Source organism: Phocoena sinus, chromosome 14 (assembly GCF_008692025.1).
Source record: "Phocoena sinus isolate mPhoSin1 chromosome 14, mPhoSin1.pri, whole genome shotgun sequence".
Classification (NCBI taxonomy): Eukaryota; Metazoa; Chordata; class Mammalia; order Artiodactyla; family Phocoenidae; genus Phocoena; species Phocoena sinus.
The window spans coordinates 66,398,060-66,425,796 of record NC_045776.1 but is presented as its reverse complement, the minus strand read 5'-3'; the positions used below and the strand labels follow the sequence as shown (position 1 = coordinate 66,425,796).

The window sequence follows — 27,737 nt, the reverse complement described above, 5'->3', positions numbered from 1 at the left end:
TGCCAGGGTCAAGTGGGAAGCTATAAGGATGGCCCAGCCAGGGTTACAAGTCCAGCTGCTGGCAAAGCCACATTGGGGGTCCTTGGCAGCTCTGCCCATAAGCCCACAAGGTAAAGTTAGGTACCCTCAACTCAGGCCCCATAGATCCTTCAGACACTGGCTTTTACCGCCTGAGCTGACTCCAGCAGGAAGTGATGACAATCACGGTTGGTGTTTGCTGAGTACTTTACCTACGAGACACCTGACACTAGTGACTCTCTGAAACATTATCACTGAACCCTTCACACATGCCTGGGAGGAAGGCTCCAGAATTTCTATGCTTAGCTTACTCGTGAGGAAGCAGGTTCACAGAGGAAAAGTCTCTGGGCTGGAATGTGCGCCTACCTTCTGGCACCTTTGGACCCCAAGGGATCCACAGGCAGCCAGAAAGCTCCGAGCAGTGACCGGCTCCTCTCAGAGAATACTGAGGGCTGGCCAACCTGGAGCACTAGGTGGCCCTTCTCCAACCCCAGAAAGACTCATGAACACAGAATTCAACTGGCTGCAGAACTCCAGCCATTTAATAACAAATGCTTCCCCACCCTACCCCGCATCAGAGCACTGGGAAAATCGTGGGTACAACCGTACGTGTGGGGGAGGGGATGCAGAAAGCCAGGGTGAATGGGAACAGTCAGTGAGGGGCTGGTCGGGTCCCGCCCCCTGTGTCGCTTGACCCCCGGGAGCATCACGGGGTCAAGGAGAGGCAGAGGCCTCTCCTCTGCCCAGCCACCAGCAGGGAGCTCCATCCGAGCAAGGCTGGGGCTGTCCATGGGCCCAGCCAGAGATCTTGAGAGGAGGCCAGGGCCGGCAGAGGGAGGAGAAGGATGAAAACAGAAAAGACGCTGGTCTGTCACCAAGCCCAGGCCCTCTGGGTCCCTGTGCCAAGTCCAGCCTCCGGGAGCTGGCCTCACCCATGGCGAGGCTGCCGCCACTCACTCCGGCCTTGCCTTCTTGGCCTTCTTCTCAGACCTTACAGCCTCATCGTGGGCTTTCCGCTTCTCCACCAGTTTGTTGGCCTGTGAGGAAGAAGGGGAGGATTAAGCTGTGATGGGAGAGGAGGCTGGGGAAGGGGAACTCCCCCTTCTGCCACTCAAGGCCACCCCTTAAAAGCAGAGCTTCCAGGAAAGCTAACAGGCAAATTACCAAGGGGAAAAAGCAAACCCCTCTGAAGAGCCTCAGGTGAGGAACCGTGCCTTCACCCCTGCCTTTATGACTCTGTGAAGTTATGGGCCCACAGCAAGTCAGGAGGATTGCAGGCTCCCAGGGCTGGAGGCAACTGCCCCACTGACCCCCTTCACCTGGGAAAGCTGGGGGCCATTCAAACCTTCACCAGGAGCTGCTAGGGTGGGGTCGACCTGGAACAGTCCTTCCCCGGGGCCATGTGGCACTATCTATTCCAAAACAGGTGGCCTTTCAACCTGGCAATTACACTCCTAAGAATTTACCCTGCAGAGACACTTGGAGGTAGGAAGAGAGGTGCTCAGGACTGTTCTCTGAGAACGACTATAAAAGGGAGACAACCTAATCCTGTCAGCAGGGAACAGGCCATGCGCTGTATGATGCCACGGACAGTTCATGCAGAACAACCTACAGGCAGACCTTGGAGATATTGTGGGTTGGATTCCACCCACCGCCCCAATAAAGCGAATACTGCAATAAAGGGAGTCACGTGAATTTTTTTGGTTTCCCAGGGCATATAAAAGTTCTGTTTATGCTATGCTGTTGTCTGTTAAGTGGCAATAGCATTATGTCTAAAAACACCGTGCATATACGTTAATAAAAAATACGTTATTGCTAAAAAAACCTAACCATCGTCTGAGCCTTCAGTGAATTATAGTCTTTTTGCAACAGTAACATCAAAGAACATTGATCACAAATCACCATGACAAATATAATAATAATGAAAAAGTCAGAAATATTGTGAGAATTACCATCACTGGTGACACAGAGACATGAAATGAGCAAATACTGGAAAAATGGTGCTAAACAGACTTGTTCAACAGAGTTGCCACAAACCTTCCATCTGTAACAAACTCGTTATCTGTGAAGTGCAATAAAGCTAAGTGCCATAAAACCAGCTCTGCCTGTATGTGTAGCACAATGCCCCCCAAATAACATCTGTGTTATTATATGCACAAAAGAAACCTGGGGGGCTATTACTACAGATCACCCCAAGGGCAAGACTGTGAGCCACTTCTGCGTCCATTACAAAGTTCTGGTATGCACAGAACTCTCTTAAAATTTTTTTTTCTTTTATATTGAGCATATGTGGCTCTGTGAATGAGAGGAAACAAAACAGAAGCTGAACCCAAACCTCCCACAGTCCCTCCAGCTTCATGCACTTCTGTGAAGTGCAGGCCCCGAGTCTGCTGCAGCAGCTCTGGCCCCCAATCCCAGCAGACTCAGAAACCACCAGATGCAGGAAGGAGACTGACACCAAGATGCCCAGGGCAGGCAGACAACGTCAGAAAAATGCTAGAAAAGGGCCCAGAGACTGCCCGGGAGAGCCAGCCGGCCTCGAAGCTCAGCTGTGCGGCCCCAGCTGGAGCCTCAGGCAGCGGGGAGACTCACCTCGCGGATTTTGCGCCTCTTGCCAAACATGATCTTGTTGTAAAGGTACTTCTCCCGCTTCTTCATCATCATGATGGCCAGGCGCTTGGCTTCACTGTCCTCCTCCTGGGCCAGCCGCTGCTTATCCTCCAGCTTCACTGTGCCCACCATCACCTTGGGCTTCTGGGGACACAGTGGGGACACTTGTGGATGCAGGTTGACCCCCACCCTCTACCTCCAGCCCCCTAGCTCCCATCCTTCTGGCACCAGGGTGGCCAGTGGGGCTGCTTCCCAGGCCGAGAACCCAATCAACTCCCTGGTACCTTCCCCTCCATCCTCGGCTCCTCCGGGGCCGTCAGTCGGGCCTCTTCCTCCCTTTCCGAACCAGCCTCCTTGTCTTCTTCCTCCTCCTCTTTTCCTCCCTCTTCATCACCATCACCTTCATCATCTTCCTCCTCATCCTCCTCTTCAGATTCATTCAAATTTCCTACAAACAGCCAAGGATTACGAACACCCGGGAGCCTGCTCTTCCCCTTGTGGCGAGAGAACTGGCGCCAGGCACCACCCTCTTTGGCACAGACGTTCCAAAGGCAGAGCAGGGCCATCCCGACCACAGGCCCTCTGGCACCTCCACCACAGGCCCAGCTGCCTTCAGAGCAAACTCCACGCCCCCAACCCCTCAGCTCTGCTGCCTCCCGTGGAACTTCCAGACCATTCTGCTCAGTCACTCTGGACATCAAGTAACACTGGATTATAAGACACAAACGTTTCCTCCTCCTAAGCCACATTACTCCGATGAGAGTTTAAAGGGCTTTGTACCCCTGCTGCCCTGTTCTCTGGAGCTTGCCACCTTTGTAGCCAAGAAGGGAAACAGCCAGGTGAAGCCCCCGGAGCCGAGGCCAGCCTGGAGGAGCCTGCCCACCCGGCCCTGCCCAGCTCCCTTTCACTCACCTGGGTGCTCTCCCCGCTGCAGGGCCAGCAACTTCAGCTTCTCAGGGGGCACATAATCGCCTTCCTTCTCTGACACGAAGGGCGAGAGGTGTGGAGGCAGCTGCACCCCGGGAAAGTAGTCTGCCACAGGGAGGAGGAGCCGGGCGTTCACAGAGTCAAACACCCACTGGGGCTGCACGTAGTACCTGCGCAGGGTGAGGGCAGAGAAAGCCGTGGGGGCCACCCGAGACCCCACTGCATCTGCAGGGGCCTGGAGACAGACCTCCGCCCCCAGAAACCCAAATAGGCGGAGGAAGACGAGGGCCTTGGGGGCCTACCTGCCGATGACGGGGGTCTGTTGCCCAGGCCGGTCGACAATCTGGTGGGTGATGCCAGAGTCTGTGACGTCGTATGTGGCCCCAATGCACAGAGATTTGTCCCAGGACACGTTCCCTCCAAAACTCCTACAGGCACAGGGGGAGCCCATGAGGGTACTGAGGCATGAGGTGCCCACCCTGGAACCCACTGGCCCACAAGCTCACGCTCCTAGGACACACCTGTCCCCTCCCCACCCCAGGAACCCCCCTTCCAATCGGCCGACGCCTCCAGTGCTGGCCCAGGGGAGACCTTCTGCCCTAAGCTGGTGAGGAAGTGATGCCAGCTGCCCTCTAATGGGTGCTTTCCACGTGCTTGGGGTGTGCTGAGTTTTCCACACCCATTTTGTTGAATCCTCACAACAGCCCTAAGCAGCAGATACTGACGCCAGCCCATTGTTACCGATGGGCGTCCAGGGCCGCGCTGTCTACGGCAGGACCCAGCCCAGTATGGCAGAGCCAGTGCTGTCAGGCTCCCCACCTGATGACAAAGGCCAGGGCCTCCCGGGGCACCTCACGGTTCAGGAAGAACTTCAGGCCCTCGAAGAGCTTCTTGTGCTTTTCCTGAGCCTCCAGCTCCTTCCTGCAGTCCTCCTGCGCCACCATCTCCTGCTGAGAAAAGGGGCTGCTCACACTATCAGGCCTGCTTGCACCCCACTGGAAGCAGAGACTGGAGACGAGCCTCTCCCCAGCTTCCTTCTAAACCCCTTAGTCCGCCCGCCTCCCCAACCCCCGCTTCCAGAGGGCAGCGCAGTCCTCACCCCATCAGCAGGAAACTCATCCACCTCAGCTTCCTCCTCCTCTGCAGGCACCACCACACGGGCCAGACTGGCACTGAGAGAGGCCAGTTTCTGTGGGAAAGTAGCAGGGTTTCAGGGATGCTGCTTGCGGGTGGGGAGGGGTAGCGCTGGCAGTTCTTGGCCGGGTATCAGTGGGTTTCAGTTCTGAGGCTAAGCCCTGAGACCACCTATCTAGCCATGACCGCCTCCACCCCCAGGCCAGGAACCACCCTTTTGGGGGATGCAGGGCCAACGCTGTAAGCCTCTCTCACCTCCATAGAGCTCTCGGAGTCCAAAGCATAGGTGTCCTCGCTGGCCTTCGCTTCTGCATGGGCCTGACCCTCAAGCTGGGAGGCAAGGGGAAGGTCAGAGGAAGAGGCTGCCCCAGCCCCCACCTCCACGTGGGGAGAGAGGCCGTGGCCTCTGCCCAGTGAGGAGGAGGGGCTGGGCTGGGCTGGGGCCTACCTTGGGAGGGTAGTGCAGGTTAAGCGACTGGTAGAGGCGGAAGTTGACGAACCCCAGCAGGGTAGTGTAGAACTCGGTGAAGGTGGCCATGACCCTGTAGTCCACGTCTGTTGGGTGCTGGGGACACAGAGATGCATCAGCAGTGTCGGTGCAAAGACGGCACTGACAACCCATGTGGGGTGGGGGCTCCGGGTGCCCAAGGACCAGGAGCTCCTCCAGGGTGGCCCCGCCTTCGGAGCTCTGCCCCAGGAGAAGAGGCTGTGTGGCATGGCCCTACCCAGGAGCATTCTGGGCACCAGTGAGGCTCTGGACAAGGGTCCCAAGGCTTGTCCTGGAGGCCAGTGCCAGATCCCCGTGCCATAAAGGGGATGCTAGGAGTGAGAAGAGGGAAGCCTTTGTCACGAGGTTCCCGGGACAGGCTGGTGCCCCCACTCCCTGCCCCAGCTCTCCCCTTCACCCTGCAAGGCAGACTTCTGTTCTTGCAGAGGCCGCCCACACCTGCTCCCTTAGCCATCCCGTAATTTCCATTTACCATCTTTTCTGGGGCCAGCCATGAGCACCTGGGGGCCTGGCTGGGAAAGGTGGCCCTGGATCAGCCCACCTGCCTGGGTGGGGGTAGTGGGCGGGCGGTACTCAGCACCTATGAGCCCTGGCAGGAGCCTTCGGACAGATACTCAGCATTCAGCAACCCTGCCTTGGGCCCGAGCCGGAGACAAAGGCACAACCCGAGGACCCAGGACAGGCTGGGCAGCTGCCTGGCGCAGCCCCAGGGAGCTCCTGAGAAATGCTGCCTGCTTGGGGCAAAAACACAGAGCAAGCGGAGGACACGGGAGGGCTCGTCTTAAACCTTGAGGAGTTGATAAAACAAAACAGGGCAAGGATCTGAGACCCAAACCAAAGTGTCGCGACCCTTGAGCAGCACTGCCTGGCATACCAGAGAGGCCAGGCCAGCCTGGCCAACTTCTGAGACCTGGACAGAGGGATATGCCAAGCAATGATGAAATCAGTAATGATCACAGCATCCCTTCTGTGCCTGTGTGCCTGTGACGCTGAGCTGTTTCTACATCCTGCCAACAGGCAGTGACTGGGCTGTGGGGGTAAAGGGGCCAAGAGGTGCCCCACCTGTCCCCCACTGATACCTCAGTCCTTCCATGAGCAACCACCAGGGCCTTCGACGGGCCTGGGAGCACGTGAGCAGTGACTGCCCCACAGCACAGCAGCCCCCTGGGCCCCGCTATCTGCCTGGGTCCTGCTGCCAGGAGCCCAGCACTGGCTGCACAGGTGCCCCAACTATGACCCAGGGCTGGTCCCCCATCCTCTTGCTGAGAGGAAGCAGCGGCAGTGACCTGGCCAGAGAGGAAGGAGGAAGGGGTGGCCCGTGCCTTCCCCCGTTCCTCCAGGGCCAGCTGTGTGGAGGCCGGCCTCCACAGGGCCCTATTCACCACTGGCAGTACAGACAAAGACCAGTCTGAGCAGTGAGGGGGTGGGACATCAGAGAGAAGGAAGGAGAGGGAGGGGCGGAGAGGAAGGAGGGAAGGCAGGGCAGAGAAGGCAGGAAGGACAGAGGAGAGGAAGGACAGAGAGGGGAAGAAGGAAGAGCACAGACTTGCACACACGCCTGCCCCCAGGGAGTGGGCACAGAGACTGCTGAGGGCCGAGCACCTCTCACCCACAAAGACCACAGGCTGCCACCAATTGTCACTGCTGCTCTGCACTCAGCGGGGGTTCCGGCCTGTGGCCCCCAGCCCAGAGTAATCAGCAGTGGCCCAGGGGACCCAGACCACCAGCTCATGCTGGAGCACCCGCTGCCTGGCCAGCAAACCTGCCATCCAGCTGAGTCTCCACTGAAGGCACCAGTTCTCACTCAAGGCACAAGCAGGAAGCAAGGCCAAATGCAGGTCCACAGCAGGATAAGTCAGGCGCCAAGCCTGAGACCCTGTGGGAGACTAGAGGCTAACAACCCCCATATGGAGGCCAAACCAAGATTTCTCTCAACGGATCCTGCCAAAAATTCTCACAGTCTTAAAAAGAAAGATGAGTAAGAAATAGTGCCAGTAATAAGTAGTACTCCTCTTGTGCTCATCCTCCCCAATCTCACCCAGTCCCCAGTTCTGGGTGGGGCACAGGAGTGGGGGTGGCAGAGCGGGGTGAGCACCCAGCAGGTTGGAGGGCAGGGCCGTGTATACAGGCAGTGCTCGGCCCCGGTGGCCGCTCACTGTTGGTTCTGCAACCCCCGAGGGCCAAGCACCAGTCACTTTTAAAGGTTTTTTCCCTCAAATCCTCACAACAAGGCTTAGAAGGTGGAAGCACGTTATTAACTGGGCACAGAGAGGTAAAGGAACACGTCCAAGGTCAACCAGCTAGAAGGTACTGGAGTCAGGCTGGCTCGGGCTCTTGTTACAATTCTGTACCACACCCCCCCCAACCACCCTGGCCGGCACTCAGGAACCCAGCTTGTTCTGCAGGACAGGAAGAGTCCCCCTTCACCCACACCATTATCTCTGTCTAGGAAGCAGAGAGGGAGCAACGGTCCCTGCACAACCCTTCCCTGTGGGCACTCACATCGTGGGAGAAGGTGTAGGGCGTGATCCACACGATGGGCTGGCCCAGCACCTCGGCCTGGTAGTAAATGCCTTTGATGGACAGGAAGACCTGCGGTGGAGGGGGGACAGCGTGGTGAGGACATGGGGGTGCGGGGCGGGGGGCTGGGCCCCAGTGGGTGGCCCCGGGGCTCACCTTGCGCAGGGCACGGGCGGCGATGACGTAGTGCATGAACTCCACGGCCAGCCGGTGGCACAGCTGGATGGTGTGCACGTGGCACTTGCCGGTCCGTGGGAAGGTGGAGAAGAGGAAGCACATGGAGAGGGCGTCATCCAGGTCCCGCAGGGCATCTATGAACGTGGGGTACCTGCGTGGCCAGGAGGGTGGCGCTCACAGGGTCGCTCAGCCTGGGCTCTGAGGGGCCCCCGATCTCGTTGCCCCACCCCAGGCCCTGCCACTGCCACCTCCTGAACAGGGAGCTGGGCAACGCCCTGGGGCCTGGCAGCGCCAACCTCCCCACAGCTTCCGGAGAAACCACGGAACCAGGAATGTGCCCACTTGGCTCTGAGGTCAGAGAAATCTGAGTCAGGAGGGGCCAGCCAGGTCTTCAGACACAGAGCAAAACAGAAGAAAGGTCCGCAGGGACCTCTCAGAACAAGAGAGGCACTTGGTTTCCTGGTTCAGAGGCCAAAGACTCAATCAGCCCCCTCTTGTGCCTCGAAGTTTCCTCGCTCTGCACCTCACAGACAAACCCAACAACCCGGGCCTTTCCTAGAAACAGCACTGGCCATTCTTTCTTAAGCAAGGGCTGAGGAGAAGGAGGTGACGCAGAATGGGAACGCCACCATACTGCCATCTAGCGTGCACATGAATCCAGACACTTGCTTTTTTCTTGCGCATTTTTTTTTTCATTTGTTCCATAGGACAGCTGTGTCATACGCGTCGTCTCTCTGTTAGAGGAGGACCTGCTCGGAGCAGGAGCAGTTCGCGGACTGCCCAGCTCGTGGCCACGGGCTGGGGTGAGAACACCTGCTGTTGAGCTCCCAGGCCAAGGCTGTTGCCCTGCTAGCCCATGGCTGGCCCGACTCAACGAAGCCAAGTCCATCCAGCCTGGAGCTAAGTGTTCCCAGGGCCAACAGCCACCAAGAGAAGGCAAACATTCAGTTAGCCCAGAGTTTCTGCACCTTACCACCACTGACATTGTGGGCCAGGTTGTCCCGTGTCGTGGGGGCTGTCCTGTGCACTACAGGGTGCTGAGCAGCATCCCTGGCCTCTACTAATTAAATACTAGTAGACCCCCTGCCATCCAAGTCAGGAGAAGCAGAAGTGCCTCCAGACATTGCCAAGTGTCCCCACTGATTTAGTCAACGAATGACGGGAACTGCTGAGAAGGATGGGCAAGAAACAGTTGAGATCAGAGGTGTCCAGTCACGGCTTCCAGGACTGACCATGCACCCCACGCATACCCCCAGGACTCTGGCTCTCTCTCACCACAGGGCATTTGCACATGCTGTTTGCTCTGCCTGAACCATGCCTCCCCTGGCTGGCTCAACTGTCTCCCCCGAGAGACCTCCTTTGACAAGCCTGTAACTAACGTGCGTCCTCCAGCTCCCTTCCTGGAGAGCATCCCTCGTGGCACTCGTGTGGACTTGCAACCATTAGAACAACTTGCCAGTTTGTTTTCTGGGCTGTCTCCTCCAACAGGACGCCAGCTCTGTGAGCAGGGTCTCGGCCCCATTCCCCACCGTACCCCCAGCACCAGGTCAGAACCCCCGGCTCACCGCTCCTTGACGATGTGGTCGAGCTTGTAGTTGGGCTTGTTGTCCTTCAGCCGCTCCACCGTGTTCCACTCACTCTTCCCATAGGCCTTCCGCAGCTTCCGGACGAACACCTGGGAGAGAGGAGGAGACCGCTGATGTGGGGCCAACGGCTCCCGTACACCCCTTCCGTGGAGGAGGGATGCTCGGGGCAGGAGGGCTCTCTGACCACGGCTGTCTGCCGGCACGATCTGCCCCCTCAGCCCGGGGTTTGCACAACAGCCGCCTCCACGGAGCAGCGAACCTGACCCAGACTGACGACAGAGCCACCCCACTGCATCCCGCTGACAGATGAACAGGGATAAGCATTCAGACGGGCTGACTCCGCATGTTTACGTGAAAGTATAACGTTTTCAGCCCTATTTTCCAACTGAGAAGTGAGACAGACCAGGGCCAGGAGGCTGGGCCAGAAACACCAGTCCGCATGTGTGTGAAACGAGCCTCGGGCCTACGTGTGTGGCTGGGCCACACGAGAAAACGTAGTTGAGGCCAATGGTGGCCCCAGAAAGTCCTCTAAACTGACCAACTGCCTCCCCCAAGCACTTCTTCAGAGGCTCAGAGGCCACCTGCGCTGAGACTGTAAACAGCAGCTCTGAGACAGCCAGTCCCACAAGGGGCCCAGTTCCAGTGCAATGAGCTGAGGTGTCTGGAAAACCCAGCAGCAGGACAGGTCCAGCCACCCACCTCGGCCAGCTCTGGCGAGAGGGCTGCCAGCAGCTGTACCCCACAGCCTGGCCCTGCTGCTTGGCAAAGGCTACAGTAACAGCAGTCTACTTTCAATTATTTGCATTTGGTATAATTAAGTTTCTTCTTTCCCTGCAGTATTTAAGCATTTAATCGTTTCTATTTGAGGAATGAAAAGCTTGGTCTCCTGGGAACAATTCCAGAAAGAACCTGAATAGGAGTGGTTTATTTGGGCAGAAAACACACCAGAGAGCCCCTGAAAGACCACAATCTTTGCCTCAGAGGCAATATATTTACCCTTCTCCAAAAGAACCAGGGGAAAAGTATGACAGGTAACGCATTAATCATTGGTCAGGTTCTATGTAAATGATTTCCACACCTAAGATCTCAGTCAATCCCCCTGACACCCTTTTGAGGTAGAATTACCTCACCGTATGTACAGCCTTGCTCAGAGAGATCAAACAATTTGCCCAAGGTCAGTGTTAGTGGGTCTGCATAGAGCTGGGAAGGGCCCCACCCAGACCCTAGAGCCCAGGCCTCACCTTGTACTCCCGGAACTTGTTGACAATGGGTTCATGGAGGAGGAATCTGATGTCTTTGATAAGGTAAAAGGTTCGGGCTGCCGTGGAGCCCTTGTTGACCTTCTTCTTGTGTTTGGGTTCATGGGGATAAATGCCCTTCAGGATGCACAGCCGCCTGGAAGACAAAGGCCACTCCTTCTATCAGCAAACGTGCTGAGCACTGGGCACGCTGGGCCTGGAAAACTGCAGTGAACAGAGAACACAGGAGCCCTGCCCTTTGGAAAACTCACATTCTAGTGCAGGAGTCCGACAGTGACAAGTTCCCGACAAACATAGTGCAGACAGTCCCAAGCACCAGAAAGGAAACAATCAGGATACTGACAGGGGCCAACTGGTAGGTACCTCTTTTAGCAAGGAGAGTCAGGAAAGGCCTTGCTGACAAATCAACATTTCAGCCACACGGAGGTATACCTCATTTTATTGAATTTCACTTTATTGCACTTTGCAGGTAATTGCATTTTCTTTTTTTTTTTTTAAACAAATTGAAAGTTTGTGCAACCCTGCATTGAGCAAGTCTATCAGCGCCATTTTTCCAACATTTGCTCACCTTCATGTCTCTGTGTCACATTTTTGGAATTCTCTCAATATTTCCAAACTATTTCATCATTATTATATTTGTTATAGCGATCTGTGATCAGTGATCTTTGATGTTGCTATTGTAATCATTTTGGGGGCACCACTAATAGCACCCAGACAAGATGGTGAACTTCATCAATAAATGTTGTGTGTGTTCTGACTGCTCCACCCGATCTGCCATTCCCCAGTCTCTCTCCCTCTACTCAGGCCTCTCTACTCCCTGGGACACAATATTGATATGAGGTCAACAAATAACCCTACAGTGGCCTCTAAGTGTTCAAGTGAAAGGAAGAGTCCCACATCTCTCACTTTAAATCAAAAGCTAGAAATGATTAAGCTTAGTGAGGAAGGCATGGTAAAAGCCAAGACAGGTCGAAAACTAGGTTTCTTGCACTGCAGCCAGCCAAGTTGTGAATGCAAAGGAAAAGCCCTTGAAGGAAATTAAAAGAGCTATTCCCGTGAACACATAAACGATAAAAAAGCAAAACAGCCTTATTGTTGGTATAAAGTTTTAGTGGTCTGGACAGAAGATCAAACCAGCCACAACATTCCCTTAAGCCAAAGCTTAATCCAGAGCAAGACTCTAACTCTCTTCAATTCTATGAAGGCTGACAGAAGTAAGGAAGCTGCAGGATGAAGTCTGAAGCTAGCAGAGGATGGTTCATGAGCTTTAAGGAAAGAAGCCATCTCCAGGACATGAAAGTACAAGGTGAGGCAGCAAGTGCTGATGTAGAAGCTGCAGCAAGTTATCCAGATCTAGCTAAGATAATTAACTAAACAACAGATTTTCAATGTTGATGAAACAGCCTTATATTAGAAGAAGATGCCTTCTAGGACTTTTCTAGCTAGAGAGAAGTCAATGCCTGGCTTCAAAATTTCAAAGGACAGGCTGACTCTCTTGTTATGGGATAACACAGCTGGTGACTTTAAGGTGAAGCCAATGCTCATTCACCATTCTGAAAATCCTGGGGCCCTTAAGAATTATGCTAAAATCTACTCTGCCTGTGCTCTATAAGTGGACAACAAAGCCTGGATAACAGCACATCTGTTTACAAAAAACAATGTCAGGGGCTTCCCTGGTGGTGCAGTGGTTAAGAATCCACCTGCCAATGCAGGGGACACGGGTTCGAGCCCTGGTCCAGGAAGATCCCACGTGCCGTGGAGTGGCTAGGCCCGTGAGCCATGGCTGCTGAGCCTGTGCATCTGGAGCCTGTGCTCCGCAATGGGAGGGGTCACAACAGTGAGAGGCCTGCGTAGCGCAAAAAAAAAAAAAAAAAAAAAAAAAAAAAAAACTGTCACAGCCAGCCCAGCCTTCAGCAACCACCCCCTTTATCAGTCGGCAGCCATCAACATCGAGGCAAGACCCTCCACCAGCAAAAAGATTACCACTCACTGAATGCTCAGATAATGATTAGCATTTTTTAGCAATGAAGTATTTTAAATTAATGCATGTTCATTTCTTTTAGACATAAAACTACTGCACACTTAATAGACTACAGTATAGTGTAAATGTAACTTTTATATGCACTGGGAAACCGCTTCATTGTGATATTCATTTTATTGCAATGGTGTGAAACTGAATCCACAACATCTCCAAGGTCTGCCTATAAAGGGCAGAGGGAAGAGAATCTTAAGAAGGACAGCGGCTGTAAGAGTGGGAAGTGCTGGGTGCGTTTGGAAGATGAAAAGTGAGCCAGGCAGCAGGACGCAGGCTGTGGAAGAGTCTGGACTGGACTCTCCAAGGAGCTGAGAACCACAAGCTGCAGGATCAGGGGTCACTACTGCCAGAAGGGAGAGGATGGGTGACAAAGACCCAGATAAGAGAGCAGCAGTGCATTGTACCAGTGGGCCCATTTTGATGACTCAGGGTGACATGACCCAGTTCTCCAGCTTCCCCGTGGACCACACCTGGCAAAGCACAGCTCACTAAAGCAAAGCCAGGTAAGAAAGAGAAGGAATAGCAGAATCCCAGACAGAGTTTGCAGCAGTGCAGTTAAGAGAGGGATGTGGCTGAGTTTTCACTGGCCAGGCACCCGAAGTCCCCCTCTCCTCTCCAACCTCACCTGAAGTCGGCCAGGCTCAGCTGCAGCTTCTTCCGGGCTTTGTTTCGGGTGATGTAGTTGGTAGCAGAGCCTCGTTCATACTTGGGGAGGATAAAATCAATTCTCCATTAGCAATGATTACAATGACGGAGAGCAACCTCTGGACATTGCTCATGCAAGAGGCGACTATCACTCTGGATAAATGGCCAAGAGGCTGTGGGGACGGAGCGCTCCTGCACTGTCCCTGCAGTTGTCAGCACAGAGGAGGACACATACATCTGCACGATGCAGGACCATGAGGTTGCTGTGGATCAGGTGCTATGCCAAGCACTTAGTAGTGGCTGTAAGTACTGACCATTATGATTACTGATTTGCACACATTATTCATTTAATCCCCACAACACTGTGAGGTGGGTGCCATTAAAATTCTCATTTCACAAGGGAGGAAAACAGGCTAAGTAAAATAATCTGCCCAGGTCACATAGCTTTTTAAGAGCTGGGGCTGGATTCAGACCTAGGTCCAAGTCCAGAACCTGAGTGTCTCATCCACTAAGCCAGTGTTCTCAACTTCTTTTTCATTATAACCACCCCTCCACCACCAGAGGCCTTTTTAGACCTTTTCTCCCCTAAAATCACCCTCTCTCACAGCCCCATAAAATGTTAATACCACAGGTACACTGTAGATGTTTCTGTAATGTGGTCCTTCTGAGGCTACACATCATTGTAATGTCTAAGATGTCCCCCAACCAATTTCTGTTCCCTTCGGGATGACACCATCCAGTTGAAAATGCACACTCTAAGCCACACAGCCTCTCTCCTTGCTCATTCATTCAACAGACAATCACAAGACCTCTACTATGTTCCAAGTGTTTAGCTAGATGCTAGGAGGTAATAAAGACAAAAGGCCTGGTCTCTACCGGCACCCAAAGGGCATGTTGTGTTGTGCAACCATCTGGACATCTGTGGTGCTAAGACGCTGCCTCACACTCACACGTCTGTATCCCTGATAGAGCAGCAGTGCACTGTACCAGCTCCCTGCAATGCTAACCAAGCACGTCCTTCCCAAACGAGGTCTTCCTCTGGATTAAGACAGCATAGGCCTCAATGGCCAGGTCCAGCTCTAAAGGGACAAACCTGTAGCCTTCTGAGGGGTATGTTTATGAATAATCCCACAGTCACGAAACATGCCCTTCATTCATTCTTCCCTTTAGACGTTTATTGTCTACTGGGGATCAGGCCCGCGCCAAGTTCTGAGGGTACAAAGACGACTTTCAGACTGCCTTAGGGAAGTTGCTTTCATTCTTTCATTAAAATTGTTTTCTATTGCCCTACACTGTCACCATTCTTATTCTTTCAAACATTAAAGGGATAATTAAAGTCAACTGGGGTGACTTTACTCCCTGGGTGTATGGCGGTGTATTCAGCATTTTGGGCTGTTAGATGCTATTGGCACCTAGGGGGTAAGAGGCCAGGAATGCTGCTAAACATCCCACAACACACAGGACAACCCTCCCCACAACAGTTATCTGGCTCAAAATGTCAAAACAGTTGTGAAACCCTGCTTTAAAAACTGTCATGATTTGTTGGGACTTCCCTGGTGGTCCAGTGGTTAGGACTCCGAGCTTCCATTGCATGGGGCCCGGGTTCCATCCCGCAAGACGCTGGGCGTGGCCAAAACAAAACAAACAAACAACAACGACAAAAACCGTCATGATTTGTTTACATATCTGCACCTGTACCTCAAAGTCAGGTTTTCAATGTTATATCTTTGTAGTTCCAATCACTAGCACTTAGCTCAATAGCTGGATTAAAAACAGATTGGCAGCAGGAACTTTCCAGCTGACAGAGACAATCGAGGCAACTACATCTTCCTCATCCTCATCCCCATCCCCTCTCTAATCTCTTCATGCCATCAAGGTGATTCTCCATACAGCAACAAAAACAACTCCTTGAAAAACGGATATTACTCCCCCTTCAGTTGATTCTTACTGCTTTTTGAATAAAATCAGTCTCACTGTGCCTGACAGGCCTTGCATGACCTGGTCCCTGTCCAACCGCAACTTCACCAGATGCCACTCTTCTCTTGGTTTACTATACCCCAGCCAAGCTGATATCCTTTAATTTCTTGCACACAGCCAGCCTTTTCCACCCGAAGGCCTTGGCACTTAGTTTCCGCTGCCAGGCTTGTTTGTGATCGTTTTATTTCGGTATTTACTTTAGTGTCCAACTTCCCCACTAGAAAGTGAGCTCCACGAATGCAGGGATCACAACTAGTTGTTTATGTCTCCCATCCCCAATGTCCAGGACAAGGCCTGATTCAGCAGAAAAGGGAGTCACAAGTTTTAGAGATGATGAGCTCGAAATAATGGTGAGCTCTACGTAATGTTCATCACTTTCAGTAAAGTTATCCTCCGGCTCGGCCTGTTTTGGGGTGCAGCTTTGCTTGGTAATCTCAACGCTCTTTCACAGCTCTACTCCAGGATTCTTTCCCCTATTTTACAGAACAAGTACTGCCGTCCTCGCCCATCCTCGAACCCCTTCTGCCTGCTGTCTCCTGTCGCGTTGATCCCAGCCGCTTCTGCACCCACGAGGATCCAAGGCCGGAGAAAGGCGCAGTCCCCGGGCCCCATCGCTCCCGTCTCCTATCCCCTGAGGCACCCCCGTCCCCCCTGCCCCAGACCCGCCCCGGCCTCTCGCCCATCACCTTCTTCTTCTCCAGGCCTCCCATGGCTCCACGCAGAAGGATCTACAAGCACCGCGTAGACACCACCAGTTCCTCTCGCACTTGCCCTGCCTAGGGCCCCGAGGCCCCCACGCCGCCGGCCTGCGCGTGCTGTCCAAGGAGGTGCCTGAGCGAGTCTACTGAAAGATGGAATTTTTATCCCAGAGATTAAAACTAAATCCTCTGAAAAAAAAATCGCTAAGACATATCTTTTGGGCTCTTTCTCATCGGTGAGCCTGTTACAGACATTTTTAATGTTTAAGCATGGGCGTGTATTCAGGCATTTCTATAATCATCCTGATGACGAGCGCTGGACGTTATAAGCCCCGTTGCCTGTTGGGATGGAAGGGGGCGGAAGACTTAGAGGTGACGCAGCGCCTTCTGGGATGCAGAGGGGAGAAGCACTCCGAGGTGAGCGAGTACGAGTCTCCCTTGAGAGGCCGCCTCGGCGGTAAGTGAAGCTGGGAGCGCTTCGCCGGTGGCTATTGGCTTTTGCTTTTGTCCATTCGCTGTTACCGGGATAAACAGAGCAAAAGCAGACTTTTTTCTTCACAGGGGTGGAGAGACTCGAGAGGCCACTTATATTTTCTGAGCCTTAGCGGAGGGTTGAAAAATGACGAAAGACCAAGCAGAATTACAGAACTCGTGGTATATTTAAAATAAACATTTAAGACGTTTTGAGCTTTTAATATGTATACACAAATTTCGTAGTGTGTTCCTCAAAGAATAATTACAAATTTATACAAATATTCACACCAAGTGGTGTGGTCTGGGAAGCAGGTACAATTTGTAAAATTTGATGTTTTCTTCTTTCAGGCCTCTAAACTCCATTTGGAGATTGCCTCAAATTTTTATTTATTTATTATTTAAGTTATTTTTGACTGCTGCGGCACATGGGATCTTCACTGAGGCATGGGGGATCTTTCGTTGTAGCTCACAGGCTCCCGGTCGTGGTGCGTGGGCTTCTCGCTAGTTCCGGCATGAGGGTTTTTCTCTCTCTAGTTGTGGCGCTCTGGTTCCAGAGCGTGTAGGCTCTGTAGTTTGCGGTACTTGGGCTCTAGATGAGGCGCGAGAGCTCCGTAGTTGTGGCTCACTGGCTTAGTTGCCCCTCAGCGTGTGGGATCTTAGTTCCCTGACCAGGGATCGAACCTGTGTCCCCTGCATTGTAGGGTGGACTTTTTACCACTGGACCACCAGGGAAGTCACAAGTTTGCCTCATTTTTTTTTTTTGGTACGCGGGCCTCTCACATATGTGGCCTCTCCTGTTGCTGAGCGCAGGCTGCAGACGCGCAGGCTTAGCAGCCATGGCTCACGGGCCTAGCTGCTCCGTGGCACGTGGGATCTTCCCTGACCCGGGCACGAACCCGTGTCCCCTGCATTGGCAGGCGGACTCTCAACCACTGCGCCACCAGGGAAGCCCCTGCCTCAAAATTTTTAAATTGAGGCCCTGTGAATGTGACCTGACCCAAAGTTGTAGTGATAGAACTCACCCTTTAAAGGTAAATACAGACATTAAACACTGGCTAGTGCTTGTTTTGAACAATGTGCATTTTATTATGTACTTTCAATTAAAGCTAAAGTAAAGTAAAAACCGAGTGATTCTACAAACAGTGAAAAATGAAATGAAATGAAAACCAGCTAGGGGAAGGTGAGCTGGCAGAACATTGAATGAACTTGCCAGAGAGGTGTGAGGAAAACCAGGGTCATGTGGTGCTCCCAGCAGAAGACCAAGGAGTGTTCCAGAAGTGGGGCAGGAGAGAAGGAAGGATGGCAAAGATTGGTGCCACCATGAAAGTTATAAAAGGTGCAGAGGTGGTGGTCTCTATCACATCTCTGTTTAATTCATCAGTCTGGTACCTGTAGAAACTGGATTGATTCTGGAGAATGACTATAGATTACTGTGAACTCAAGCAAGTGATAGCCCTGATCACAATTGATGCGCTTGAAATTGTTTCATTGCTAGAGCAGATTAATAAGGCTTGAGGTATATGGTTTGTTGCCATTGATTTAGCAAGTTCATTCTTTTACATTCCACTTAGAAAAGAGGATCAGGACTTCCCTGGCGGTCCAGTGGTTAAGACTCCACGCTTCCAATGCAGGGGGCCTGGGTTCGATCCCTGGTCTGGTAACTAAGACCCCACATGCTGCGTGGTGTGGCCAAAAAATAAAGAGGATCAGAAACACTTCTCATTCTCATGGAACTGACAATAATATTCATTTAGTTTTACGTTGGGGCTATGTTAACTCTCCTGCCCTCTGTTATAATACTAGTCTGAAGAGATCTGGATCATTGGAACAGCCCACAGATGTGACACTGATCTGTTACACTGATATCATGCTGATCAGACAGGACATGTAGAGAGGGCTCTGAAGCAGGTCCTGGCTGCAGAGCAAACCGTGCCCCACTTGGACCATCGGATCCAGCAGACCCTATGGTGTTGCTGGAGTCAGCGGAGGGAAAGATTCAGTATAGAGCTTATGGCAAGCCCCAGTGGGAGAATCACAATGCAGAACTCTGGAATTCTTGGGCAAGGTCATGCCACCTACTGCAGAGAAGTGTACACCATTGAAGAAATACCTGCTGGCTTGTTACTGAGCCCTGGTATAAAACAGTTGGCCATTGGTCATCAAGTGACCAAGTTCAGAACTTCCAATTATGAGTTGGGTTATTTTGGACCCAGTGAGGAATAAAAGTAAATGGGCCCAGCAGAGGTCATTGTAAATATAATCAAGCCCTCCTGGGACCAGAGGACACAAGTAAGCTGCATGAGCGAGTAGCCTAGGACCCCTATTGCACACAACAGTTGCTCCAAAATCCCTTCCCTGTTTGCCCCTAAGCCTGTATGGAGGTCCCATATGACTAGCTGAAAACGAGGAGGAAAAGACTCAAGCTTGGTTTCTGGACAGTTTGGCTCAGTGCACAGGTGCAAAGCAAAAATAGACCACAGCTGGGGCTTCCCTGGTGGTGCAGTGGTTGAGAGTCCGCCTGCCGATGCAGGGGACGCAGGTTCGTGCCCCGGTCTGGGAAGATCCCACATGCCGCGGAGCAGCTGGGCCCGTGAGCCATGGCCGCTGAGCCTGCGCGTCCGGAGCCTGTGCTCCACAACGAGAGAGGTGACAACAGTGGGAGGTCCGCGTACCGCAAAAAAAAAAAAAAAAAAAAAAAAAAAAAAATAGACCACAGCTACATAGCAGCCACTTTCAGAGTTGGTCTTGAAAGACAGTGGAGATGGAAAATCTTCCCAATAGGTGGAGCTGCAAGCAGTCATCCGCTTTTTATGGAAGGAAAAGTGACCTAAGTGGAAAATACAGATAGGTTCCTGAGCAGTGGTCAGTGGTCTGGCTGTCTGGAAGGGGATCTGGAAGGAAAAGGACTAGAATGTAGAGATAAGGAGATCTGAGGTAGAGGCATATGGCTGGATGAGAGAAATAGAGAAAACACTGAGCTTCCAATATGCCACTATTCCTTGAGGAGACCAACTGGCCACTTGATAATTCAGCTACAGTGGGCCTTTCTGTCCTGGAAATGTCATCAGTTTGTCCTCAGAGAGAGATACCTAATCTGGGCAAGGGTCTGCCTTGTCTGCCTGCAGACTCAGCCAGAGCCACTATTCAGCAGCCTATGGAATGCCTGATCTACAAGCATGGAATCCCACGTATCATAGCCTTCAACCAGGGACCTGTTTTACATGCAGGGAGGTGTAGGAGTAGGTCCATGGCCTTGGGATCCCATGGATATACCACCTACTGCACCATCCAGAGACATCCAGCATCACAGAATGCTGGAACAGCCTTCTACAAGCATAGCTGAGGTACCAGCTTGGAGGAAATACTCTGTGATAAGCCAACCCGCTTACTCCCGATGACTCACTGGGAGAATATTGTGCTTCCCATTCCTGTAACTGAGCTCTGCAATGTTGGAGACCCTGATCCTCAAAGAGGACTTGCTTTTCCCAGGGGACACAGAAAGGGTTCCATTGAATTATAAGTTGTGGCTACCACATGAGTACTTTGACCTTGTGCACAGGGACCAGCAGGTTTGAAGAAGAGTCACTGTACTGGCAGGAGTAGTTGACCTTGAGCAACTGGAAGAGGTCACACTGCTCTACACAATGGGGATGGGACAACACGTGCAGAACCCAGGTGAGCTGCTTGGGAGCCTCCTGGCACTCCATTGCCCACTGCAACTGAGAATGGACACATGAATTACCCCTGGCATGAAAAGAGTTAACATACCAAGGGTTCACGACCCTCAGCAATAAAGTTTGGATTATGCTATCAAGACCTGCTGAGGTAAGAGCTGAGACTCAGGTGAGTTTAGGATGGATGGTGGAAGAAGATGAATACCAGCTGCAGCCCTGAGTCACGGATCAACCAAAGCAATGGAGGTTATGGTTTATTCTAGTAGCATCCCTTTTCTTAGGTTCCACTCAGGAAGCGAGGCCCATGGAACTATCCCTGAACCTGTGTGGAGAAGTAAATGTATGTGGTGCAAGGGGTAGACTGTAGTGGCTTCAAAACATGTCTCTCAGGCCTCCTACTGTGGGGAGCACAATTGCCCAATCGCCCCAGCTGTGCTCTGAAACCCATCGAGTGCTAGTGCAAAGGCTGTGCTTCCCATGGGCTCCCAGCCAATGACTGAGCACAGCAAGAATACTAAGGGAGGCCTGGTCCTTGGAGTCACAGAACTCCTCTGCTGGGTCACTGTTTTATGTCAGTCTCAGCCTATTATAGATAGTGATGCTATTGGCTAGGAGTGCCTGGGGGGCCTGTACTACCAGTGGGAGCCCCCCGCACCCCAGACATTTCCCCAACTGGAGCCAGCGTCATGGATGTACTAGTCCTTGTGGTTCTCACTGTGATTGCAAGATACACCTCAGCAACAACCATTAGGGAACTTTGGGGGGAAAAGAAAAGGTTTATTACAAGTCCTGGAGGGTACCTGGCACGTCTGGGGCCACACAGCAAGGTCACAGGTAGAGAGAGAGCATGCACCTGGGGTTTTGCCTTTATTGGGGTTGAGGATGAGGTGCCTAGGGTTTCACAGGTTCACTCTTTATTGGCAAATTTAAAACAGAAGAGCCAGAATTAGGACACAGGAAGGGAAAAGTGGGGTCACTCAAGCAGTCAGTTATGTAGGTTACCCAGGACTTTCTAAAAGGGGAATTTTGGGGAATTCCCTGGAGGTCTAGCAGTTAGGACTCTGCACTTTCACTGCCCAAGAGGCAGGTTCAATCCCTGGTCAGGGAACTAAGATCTCACAAGCCGCTGGGGTAAAAGAAAAAAGTGGGGGAGGGACGTCATGGGTGGGGGCAGCCTGTCTCCTTATCTATTTGTTTAACTAGTAACTGTGTCCCGCAGAATGTTTGAGGTGCGTGTCTTTGAAATGAATGCCTCAGCAATCAAAAGCTTAATGTCAGGCACTTAAAATTAAAAAAAAAAAAGCTTACTGTCAGGCACTTACACTACAGTAACTTTTTTTTTTTTTATTTATTTTTATTTTTGGCTGCATTGGGTCTTTGTTGCTGCGCTCGGGCTTTTCTGTAGTTGCGGTGAGCAGGGGCTACTCTTCGTTGTGGTGTGCAGGCTTCTCATTGGGTGGCTTCTCTTGTTGCAGCGCACAGGCTCTAGGCACGTGGGCTTCAGTAGTTGTGGCTCGCAGGCTCTAGACCGCAGGCTCAGTAGTTGTGGTGCACGGGCTTAGTTGCTCCGCGGCATGTGGGATCTTCCCAGACCAGGGCTCGAACGCATGTCCTCTGCATTGGCAGGCAGATTCTTAACCACTGAGCTGCCAGGGAAGCCCCACTACAGTAACTTTGATCCCAGGGCTTGCCGTAGGCCTTGCTGAAAGTTTCTTAAATCTCTACAGCATTAATTATTAGAGAAATGCAAATCAAAACTACAATGAGGTATCACCCTACACCGTTCAGAATGGCCATTATCAAAAAACCTAGAAACATAACTAATAAGAACCTGCTATATAAAAAATAAATACAAGAAAATTCAAAAACAAAAAAAATCTAGAAATAATAAATGCCGGAAAGGGTGTGGTGAAAAGGGAACCCTCCTGCACTGTTGGTGGGAATGTAAATTGATACAGCCACTGTGGAGAACAGTATGGAGTTTCCTGAAAAAACTAGAAATAGAACTACCATATGACCCAGCAATCCCACTACTGGGCATATACCCAGAGAAAACCATAATTCAAAAAGACACATGTGGGCTTCCCTGGTGGCGCAGTGGTTGAGAGTCCACCTGCTGATGCAGGGGACAGGGGTTCGTGCCCCGGTCTGGGAAGATCCCACATGACGCGGAGTGGCTGGGCCTGTGAGCCATGGCCGCTGAGCCTGTGCGTCTGGAGCCTGTGCTCCACAGCGGGAGAGGTCACAACACTGAGAGGCCCGCGTACCACAACAACAACAACAAAAAGACACATGCACCCCAATGTTCACTGCAGCACTATTTACAATAGCCAGGACATGGAAGCAACCTAAATGCCCATCAACAGACAAATGGATAAAGAAGATGTGGTACATATATACAATGGAATATTACTCAGCCATAAAAAGGAACGAAATTGGGTCATTTGTAGAGATGTGGATGGATCTAGAGACTGTCATACAGTGAAGTAAGTCAGAAATAGAAAGCAAATATCGTACATTAACGCATATATGTGGAACCTAGAAAAATGGTACAGATGAACCTGTTTGCCGGGCAGAAATAGAGACACAGATGTTGAGAACAAACGTATGGACACCAAGGGGGGAAGTGGCAGGGGTGGTGGTGGTGGTGTGATGAATTGGGAGATTGACATATATACACTAATATGTATAAAATAGATAAGTAATAAGAACCTTCTGTATAAAAAATAAATTCAAAAATTCAAAAAACAAAAAGACACGTACCACAATGTTCATTGCAGCACTATTTACAATAACCAGGACATGGAACCAACCTAAATGTCCATCAACAGATGAATGGATAAAGAAGATGTGGCACATATATACAGTGGAATATTACTCGCCGTAAAAAGAAACAAAATTGAGTTACTTGTAGTGAGGTGGATGGACCTAGAGTCTGTCATACAGAGTGAAGCAAGTCAGAAAGAGAAAAACAAACACCGTATGCTAACGCATATATGTGGAATCTAAAAACAAAAACAGAAAAAATGGTACTGATGAACCTATTTGCAGGGCAGGAATAAAGAGGTAGGCATAGAGAATGAACTTGAGGACATGGGGTGGGAGGGCGAAGCTGGGGTGAAGTGAGAGTAGCATCGACATATATACACTACCGAATGTAAAATAGCTAGTGGGAAGCAGCAACATAGCACAGGGAGATCGGCTTGGTGATTTGCGATGACCTAGAGAGCTGGGATAGGGAGGGTGTGAGGGAGGCTCAAGAGGGAGGGGATGTGGGGATATATGTATGCATATGGCTGATTCACTTTGTTGTACAACAGAAAGTAACACAGTATTGTGAAGCAATTATACTCCAGTAAAGATCTATTAAAAAAAAATATCTCTACAGCAGTCTCAGACCTCCCTTACCTATTTCCTTCCTTCCCTCTCTCCTTCACAGGGGTCAGACCTGCACCATAGTCTGACAGGTCCACTGGCTTCCTCAGGTTCCCTTTCCCTTTATACTCATAGAATTTTCCCCGATCAATCCTATGCACATCTAATACCATCTTGGCATCTGCTCTTGGAGGACCAGGACTAACACAACCAGTCATAGATTTATAGCTTGATTTTTCACAAACCAAATACACCCATATAAGCAGTACCCAGCTCAGGAAACAGAACATGACCAGCGTCCAGGAGCCCTCCCTGCAGTGCCCCCTTCCAGTTCCTATCCCTCAAAGAGAATCACTAATCAAATTCCCACATCATACCTTAGTTTTGCCTATTTTTCAACTCTCTGTGGACAAAAAAAAAGTCACCTGCTGTATCAGTAAATAAAAAAGGATGTTCCTGCCATCAGGCCATCAGCCACTGCAGCAGCCTCACTGGGCATCCTTGCTACGAAGTCCAAGCTCATACTACTCACTGCACGACAGGCCAATAAATTGAGAGATGAGTTGTTGGGGCAAGGAATAGCGACTTTATTCAGAAAGCCAGCAGACCGAGATGGTGGACTCATGTCACAAAGAACCATCTTGCCTGAGTTAGAATTCAGGCTTCATTTATACTAAAAGGAGAGGGAGTAAAGTCAAACATTTCCTGGTTCCAGTCAGCCTCAGGAGGAGATGTGTTAGTTTCCTCCTTCCTGTAGTCATTCACAGGTGGGCCTGGTCAGGATGTGAGCTAAACAAAGGGAGTTTAGCTTAGTGCTCATCACCTGGGACGCAGGGGTCCCAGAGGTGGGTCATTATAATTCAAGCTTATAGGCAACATCCCTTTAGTGATTAACTTGTAATAGAATTCCCTATTACACCCTGAAGGGATTCAGATGGAGAAAAACAGGATACTAGCCCTAGATAGCTAAGGTGCATATCAAAGGAATGATTTCAATGAGCCCAGACTCTTGCATCTTCCCATACATAGAAAAGCACTAAATTCAATAACTTGAGATGTCTGTTTTTTTCTTTAATTAACAGTAATCTTTTGATGTTCCAACTACCTGGGCTTTTTGTTGTTTTTCGTTTGTTTGTTGTTTCTTTGTGTGTTTTTTGTTTATTTTTTTGCAAAAACTTCTCTATGTATCCTGGCTCCTCCCTTACCTCTTCAGAACAGTCCCGTAGAGTTATCTGAGAGGCTGTATCCTGGGCTTAAGTCCTCAGCAAGTCTGCTGAATAAAACATAATTCTAGGGCTTCCCTGGTGGCGCAGTGGTTGAGAGTCCGCCTGCCGATGCAGGGTACACGGGTTCGTGCCCCGGTCTGGGAAGATCCCACATGGCGCAGAACGCCTAGGCCCGTGAGCCACAACAGTGAGAGGCCCGTGTACTGCAAAAAAAAAAAAAAAAAAAAAAAATTCTGCATGGGGGAATTCCCTGGCAGTCCAATGGTTAGGACCCTGTGCTTCCACTGCAGGGGGCACAGGTTCAATCCCTGGTCAGGGAACTAAGATCCCTGTGTGGCACAGCCATAAAATAAATAAATAAATAGAAATTGGGGATGGGGTCAGTTGACTGTTTCTGTCTATAAGTCTTGTTGAAATCATGAAAGCTGGAATAGTCTGAGGGCTGGAGAAGCTGGGGGCTGGCTGGACATGCTTCTGTCTCTTCAGGTAATCACAGGGCTTCTTCAGGTAATCATGTGGGTTATTTTCCTGGGCCAATTTAGGCTTCCACCCAGGATAGCAGCCTCAGGGTGGTTGGACTGTTTACACAACAGCTCTCAAGTGTTGCCAAGAGCAAGGTGGCAGTGCATTATCTTTTCTGACTTGAAGTCATATATTATCACTTCTTGTATATTCTGCGACTTACAAGCAAGTCACAAATCTGCCCAGATTCAAAGGAAGAGGACTTAGACTTTGTGAATGAATGACAAAATTATAGAAGACCACAGTGGGATGGGGTATTGTTGCAGCCATCTTTGCAAAATACAATCTGATATATGCTCTTTGTCTCTATTAATGCTTTTTGCCTAAGACTATTTGATCTGATAATAATATAGCTAAGTCAGCTTTATTTTGGTTGATATTTTTCTGGTATATCTTTTTCTAACCTTTCACTTTTATTCTTTTTGCATTTTTATGTTATAGGAATTTCTCTTGAAAACAGAATATAGCTGGGTATTTTAAAAACCAACCTGATAGTCTTCGCCCTTGAACTGTTTAGTTTAATCCATTTACATGGATTGTGATGGTTGATATATTTGGGTTTCTGTCTTCTTATTTTTGTTCTACCTATTCAGTTTTTCTGGGTTTCTTTTTTCTCCCCCTCCTTTTTGTTTTCTTTTAGATTAAATTCTCCCCACAATAATTCTGTTTGTCCTTCTACTAGTTTACATACTGTTTCTGTTCTTTAAATGATTATCCAAAATTTTTAACTTACACTTAAAATCAATAGACCCTCCAGAACATAGGATTATTTATTTAAGGACACCAGCAAAATACCTTCAAAGTCCACAGAAATGATGAGATGATGATTTTAAGGACTCCTCCTTTTTTTTTAAAAGAAGTAGACCTTATTTTGGGGACTTCCCTGGTGGTCCAGTGCTTAAGAATCTGCCTTCCAATGCAGGGGACGTGGCTTCGATCCCTGGTTGGGGAGCTAAGATCCCACATGCCACGGGGCAACTAAGCCCACGTGCCACAATTACTGAGCCCACGTGCCACAACTAGAGAGAAGCCTGCGAGCCGCAACTAAGACCCAATGCAGCCAAATAAATAAATAGATAGATAGATTTTATTTTTAATTTTTCCCCCCCGCCACACCACACAGCATGTGGGATCTTAGTTCCCTGACAAGGAATCGAACCCACACTCCCTGCATTGGAAGCGTGGAGTCTTAACCACTGAACTGCCAGGAAAGTCGCCAGGACTTTATTTTTTAGAACAGCTTTAGCTTTACATAAAAATTGCATAGGTAGTGCAGAGAATTCCCATATATCCCACAGTCAGTTTTTCTTATTATTAACATCTAACATTAGTATGGTACATTTGTTACAGTTAATGAACCAGTATTGATACTTTGTTATTAATATACATTATTCAGATTTCCTTAGTTTTAAACCTAATATCTTTTTTTTTTCTGTTCCAGGACACCACGTTACATTTGTCATGTCTCCTTAGGCTCCTCTTGGCTGTGACAGTTTCTCAGACCTTCCTTATTTGTGATGACCTTGACGGTTTTGAGGAGTCCTGGTCAGGTATTTTGCAGGATGTTTGGAATTTGTTTTTTTACTCATGGTTAAACTGGGGGTTGGAGGGACTTCCCTGGTGGCCCAGTGGGTAAGACTCCACACTCCCAATACAGGGGGCCCAGGTTGGGTCCCTTGTTGGAGAACTAGATCCCAGATGCATGCTGCAACTAAGACCCAGCATAGCCAAAATAAATAAATGAAATAAATAATAAATAAATTTTTAAAAAACTGTGGGTTGGAGGAAGAAGACCACAGAGGCGAAGTGCCATTTTCATCCCATCCTATCAAGGGTGTACGCTGTCGACATGATTGTTCACCTTGGCTTTGGTCATTTGGTTGATGAATTGCTTGTTGGGCTTCTCGATTATAAAGATGCTCTTCCTCCCACCCACTTTCCGTACTGTATTTTTTGGAAGGAAGTCACTCTGCACAGCCCACACTTAGGGAGTGGGGAGTTATGCTCCCCCTCCTTGAAGGCAGAGTATCTACATACATTATTGGGAATTTTTCTGCATGAGAGATTTGTCTCTTATCCATTTGTCTTAGTCTGTCTGGGCTGCTATAACAAAATACCATAGACTTGCTATAACAAAATACCATACCATAAGTAGCTTGCAAAGAACAGAAATTTGTTTCTCACAATTCTGGAGGCTGGAAAGTCCACTACCAAGGCGCCGACAGATTGGGTGTCTGGTGAGGGCTTGCTTTCTGGTTCATAGACAGCCAAAATTTCACTGTGTCTTCACATGGCTGAAAGAGTGAGGGCTCTCTCCGGGGTCTCTCTTTTTTAAAAAATTTTATTGAAATATGGTTGTTTTACAGTGTGTT

At 50.3% G+C, this 27,737-nt stretch overlaps 2 protein-coding genes across 7 annotated transcripts in view; one reads left to right on the top strand and one right to left on the bottom strand.

Moving 5' to 3' along the window:
* Nucleotides 1-532: 532 nt before the first annotated feature.
* On the bottom strand, nucleotides 533-16,416 carry PES1 (pescadillo ribosomal biogenesis factor 1). 3 transcript variants are annotated; one of them, XM_032603169.1, is made up of 15 exons: nucleotides 16,083-16,416; nucleotides 13,400-13,479; nucleotides 10,722-10,875; nucleotides 9,460-9,569; nucleotides 7,874-8,045; nucleotides 7,700-7,789; nucleotides 5,138-5,254; nucleotides 4,945-5,019; nucleotides 4,655-4,744; nucleotides 4,375-4,502; nucleotides 3,858-3,983; nucleotides 3,541-3,725; nucleotides 2,913-3,076; nucleotides 2,611-2,772; nucleotides 533-1,055 (listed from the first exon to the last, which is right to left on the bottom strand). In XM_032603169.1, the coding sequence occupies exons 1-15, from the start codon at nucleotides 16,104-16,106 to the stop codon at nucleotides 972-974; spliced, it is 1,761 nt and encodes a 586-aa protein (XP_032459060.1). In that variant the 5' UTR covers nucleotides 16,107-16,416; the 3' UTR covers nucleotides 533-971. The 3 variants fall into 3 exon arrangements, with proteins under 3 accessions (XP_032459060.1, XP_032459059.1, XP_032459061.1); XM_032603168.1 differs by having other exon boundaries at nucleotides 4,375-4,505; nucleotides 16,083-16,190; XM_032603170.1 differs by lacking the exon at nucleotides 13,400-13,479 and having other exon boundaries at nucleotides 16,083-16,159.
* Nucleotides 16,417-16,466: 50 nt separating this feature from the next.
* The window catches only part of TCN2 (transcobalamin 2), a 33,859-nt gene continuing 22,588 nt past the window's right edge, over nucleotides 16,467-27,737 (top strand). For 3 of the 4 annotated variants that reach the window (XM_032602707.1, XM_032602706.1, XM_032602705.1), the window contains exons 1-2: nucleotides 16,467-16,551; nucleotides 26,807-26,915. The gene's annotated coding sequence lies outside the window, so the exon portion shown is untranslated. The remainder of the gene's footprint in view (nucleotides 16,552-26,806; nucleotides 26,916-27,737) is intronic. The other variant, XM_032602708.1, reaches the window with a different exon arrangement.

What these genes read in the sequence shown, in the direction of transcription:
- PES1 (XM_032603168.1), bottom strand. Translation starts at nt 16,106, where the DNA reads ATGGGAGGCCTGGAGAAGAAGAAG. An exon ending in ACTCCGAGAGCTCTATGGAG is followed by an intron (nt 4,745 to 4,944) that starts GTGAGAGAGGCT and finishes ACTTTCCCACAG; the next exon opens with AAACTGGCCTCTCTCAGTGC. An exon ending in AGCCGAGGATGGAGGGGAAG is followed by an intron (nt 2,773 to 2,912) that starts GTACCAGGGAGT and finishes CTGTGTCCCCAG; the next exon opens with AAGCCCAAGGTGATGGTGGG.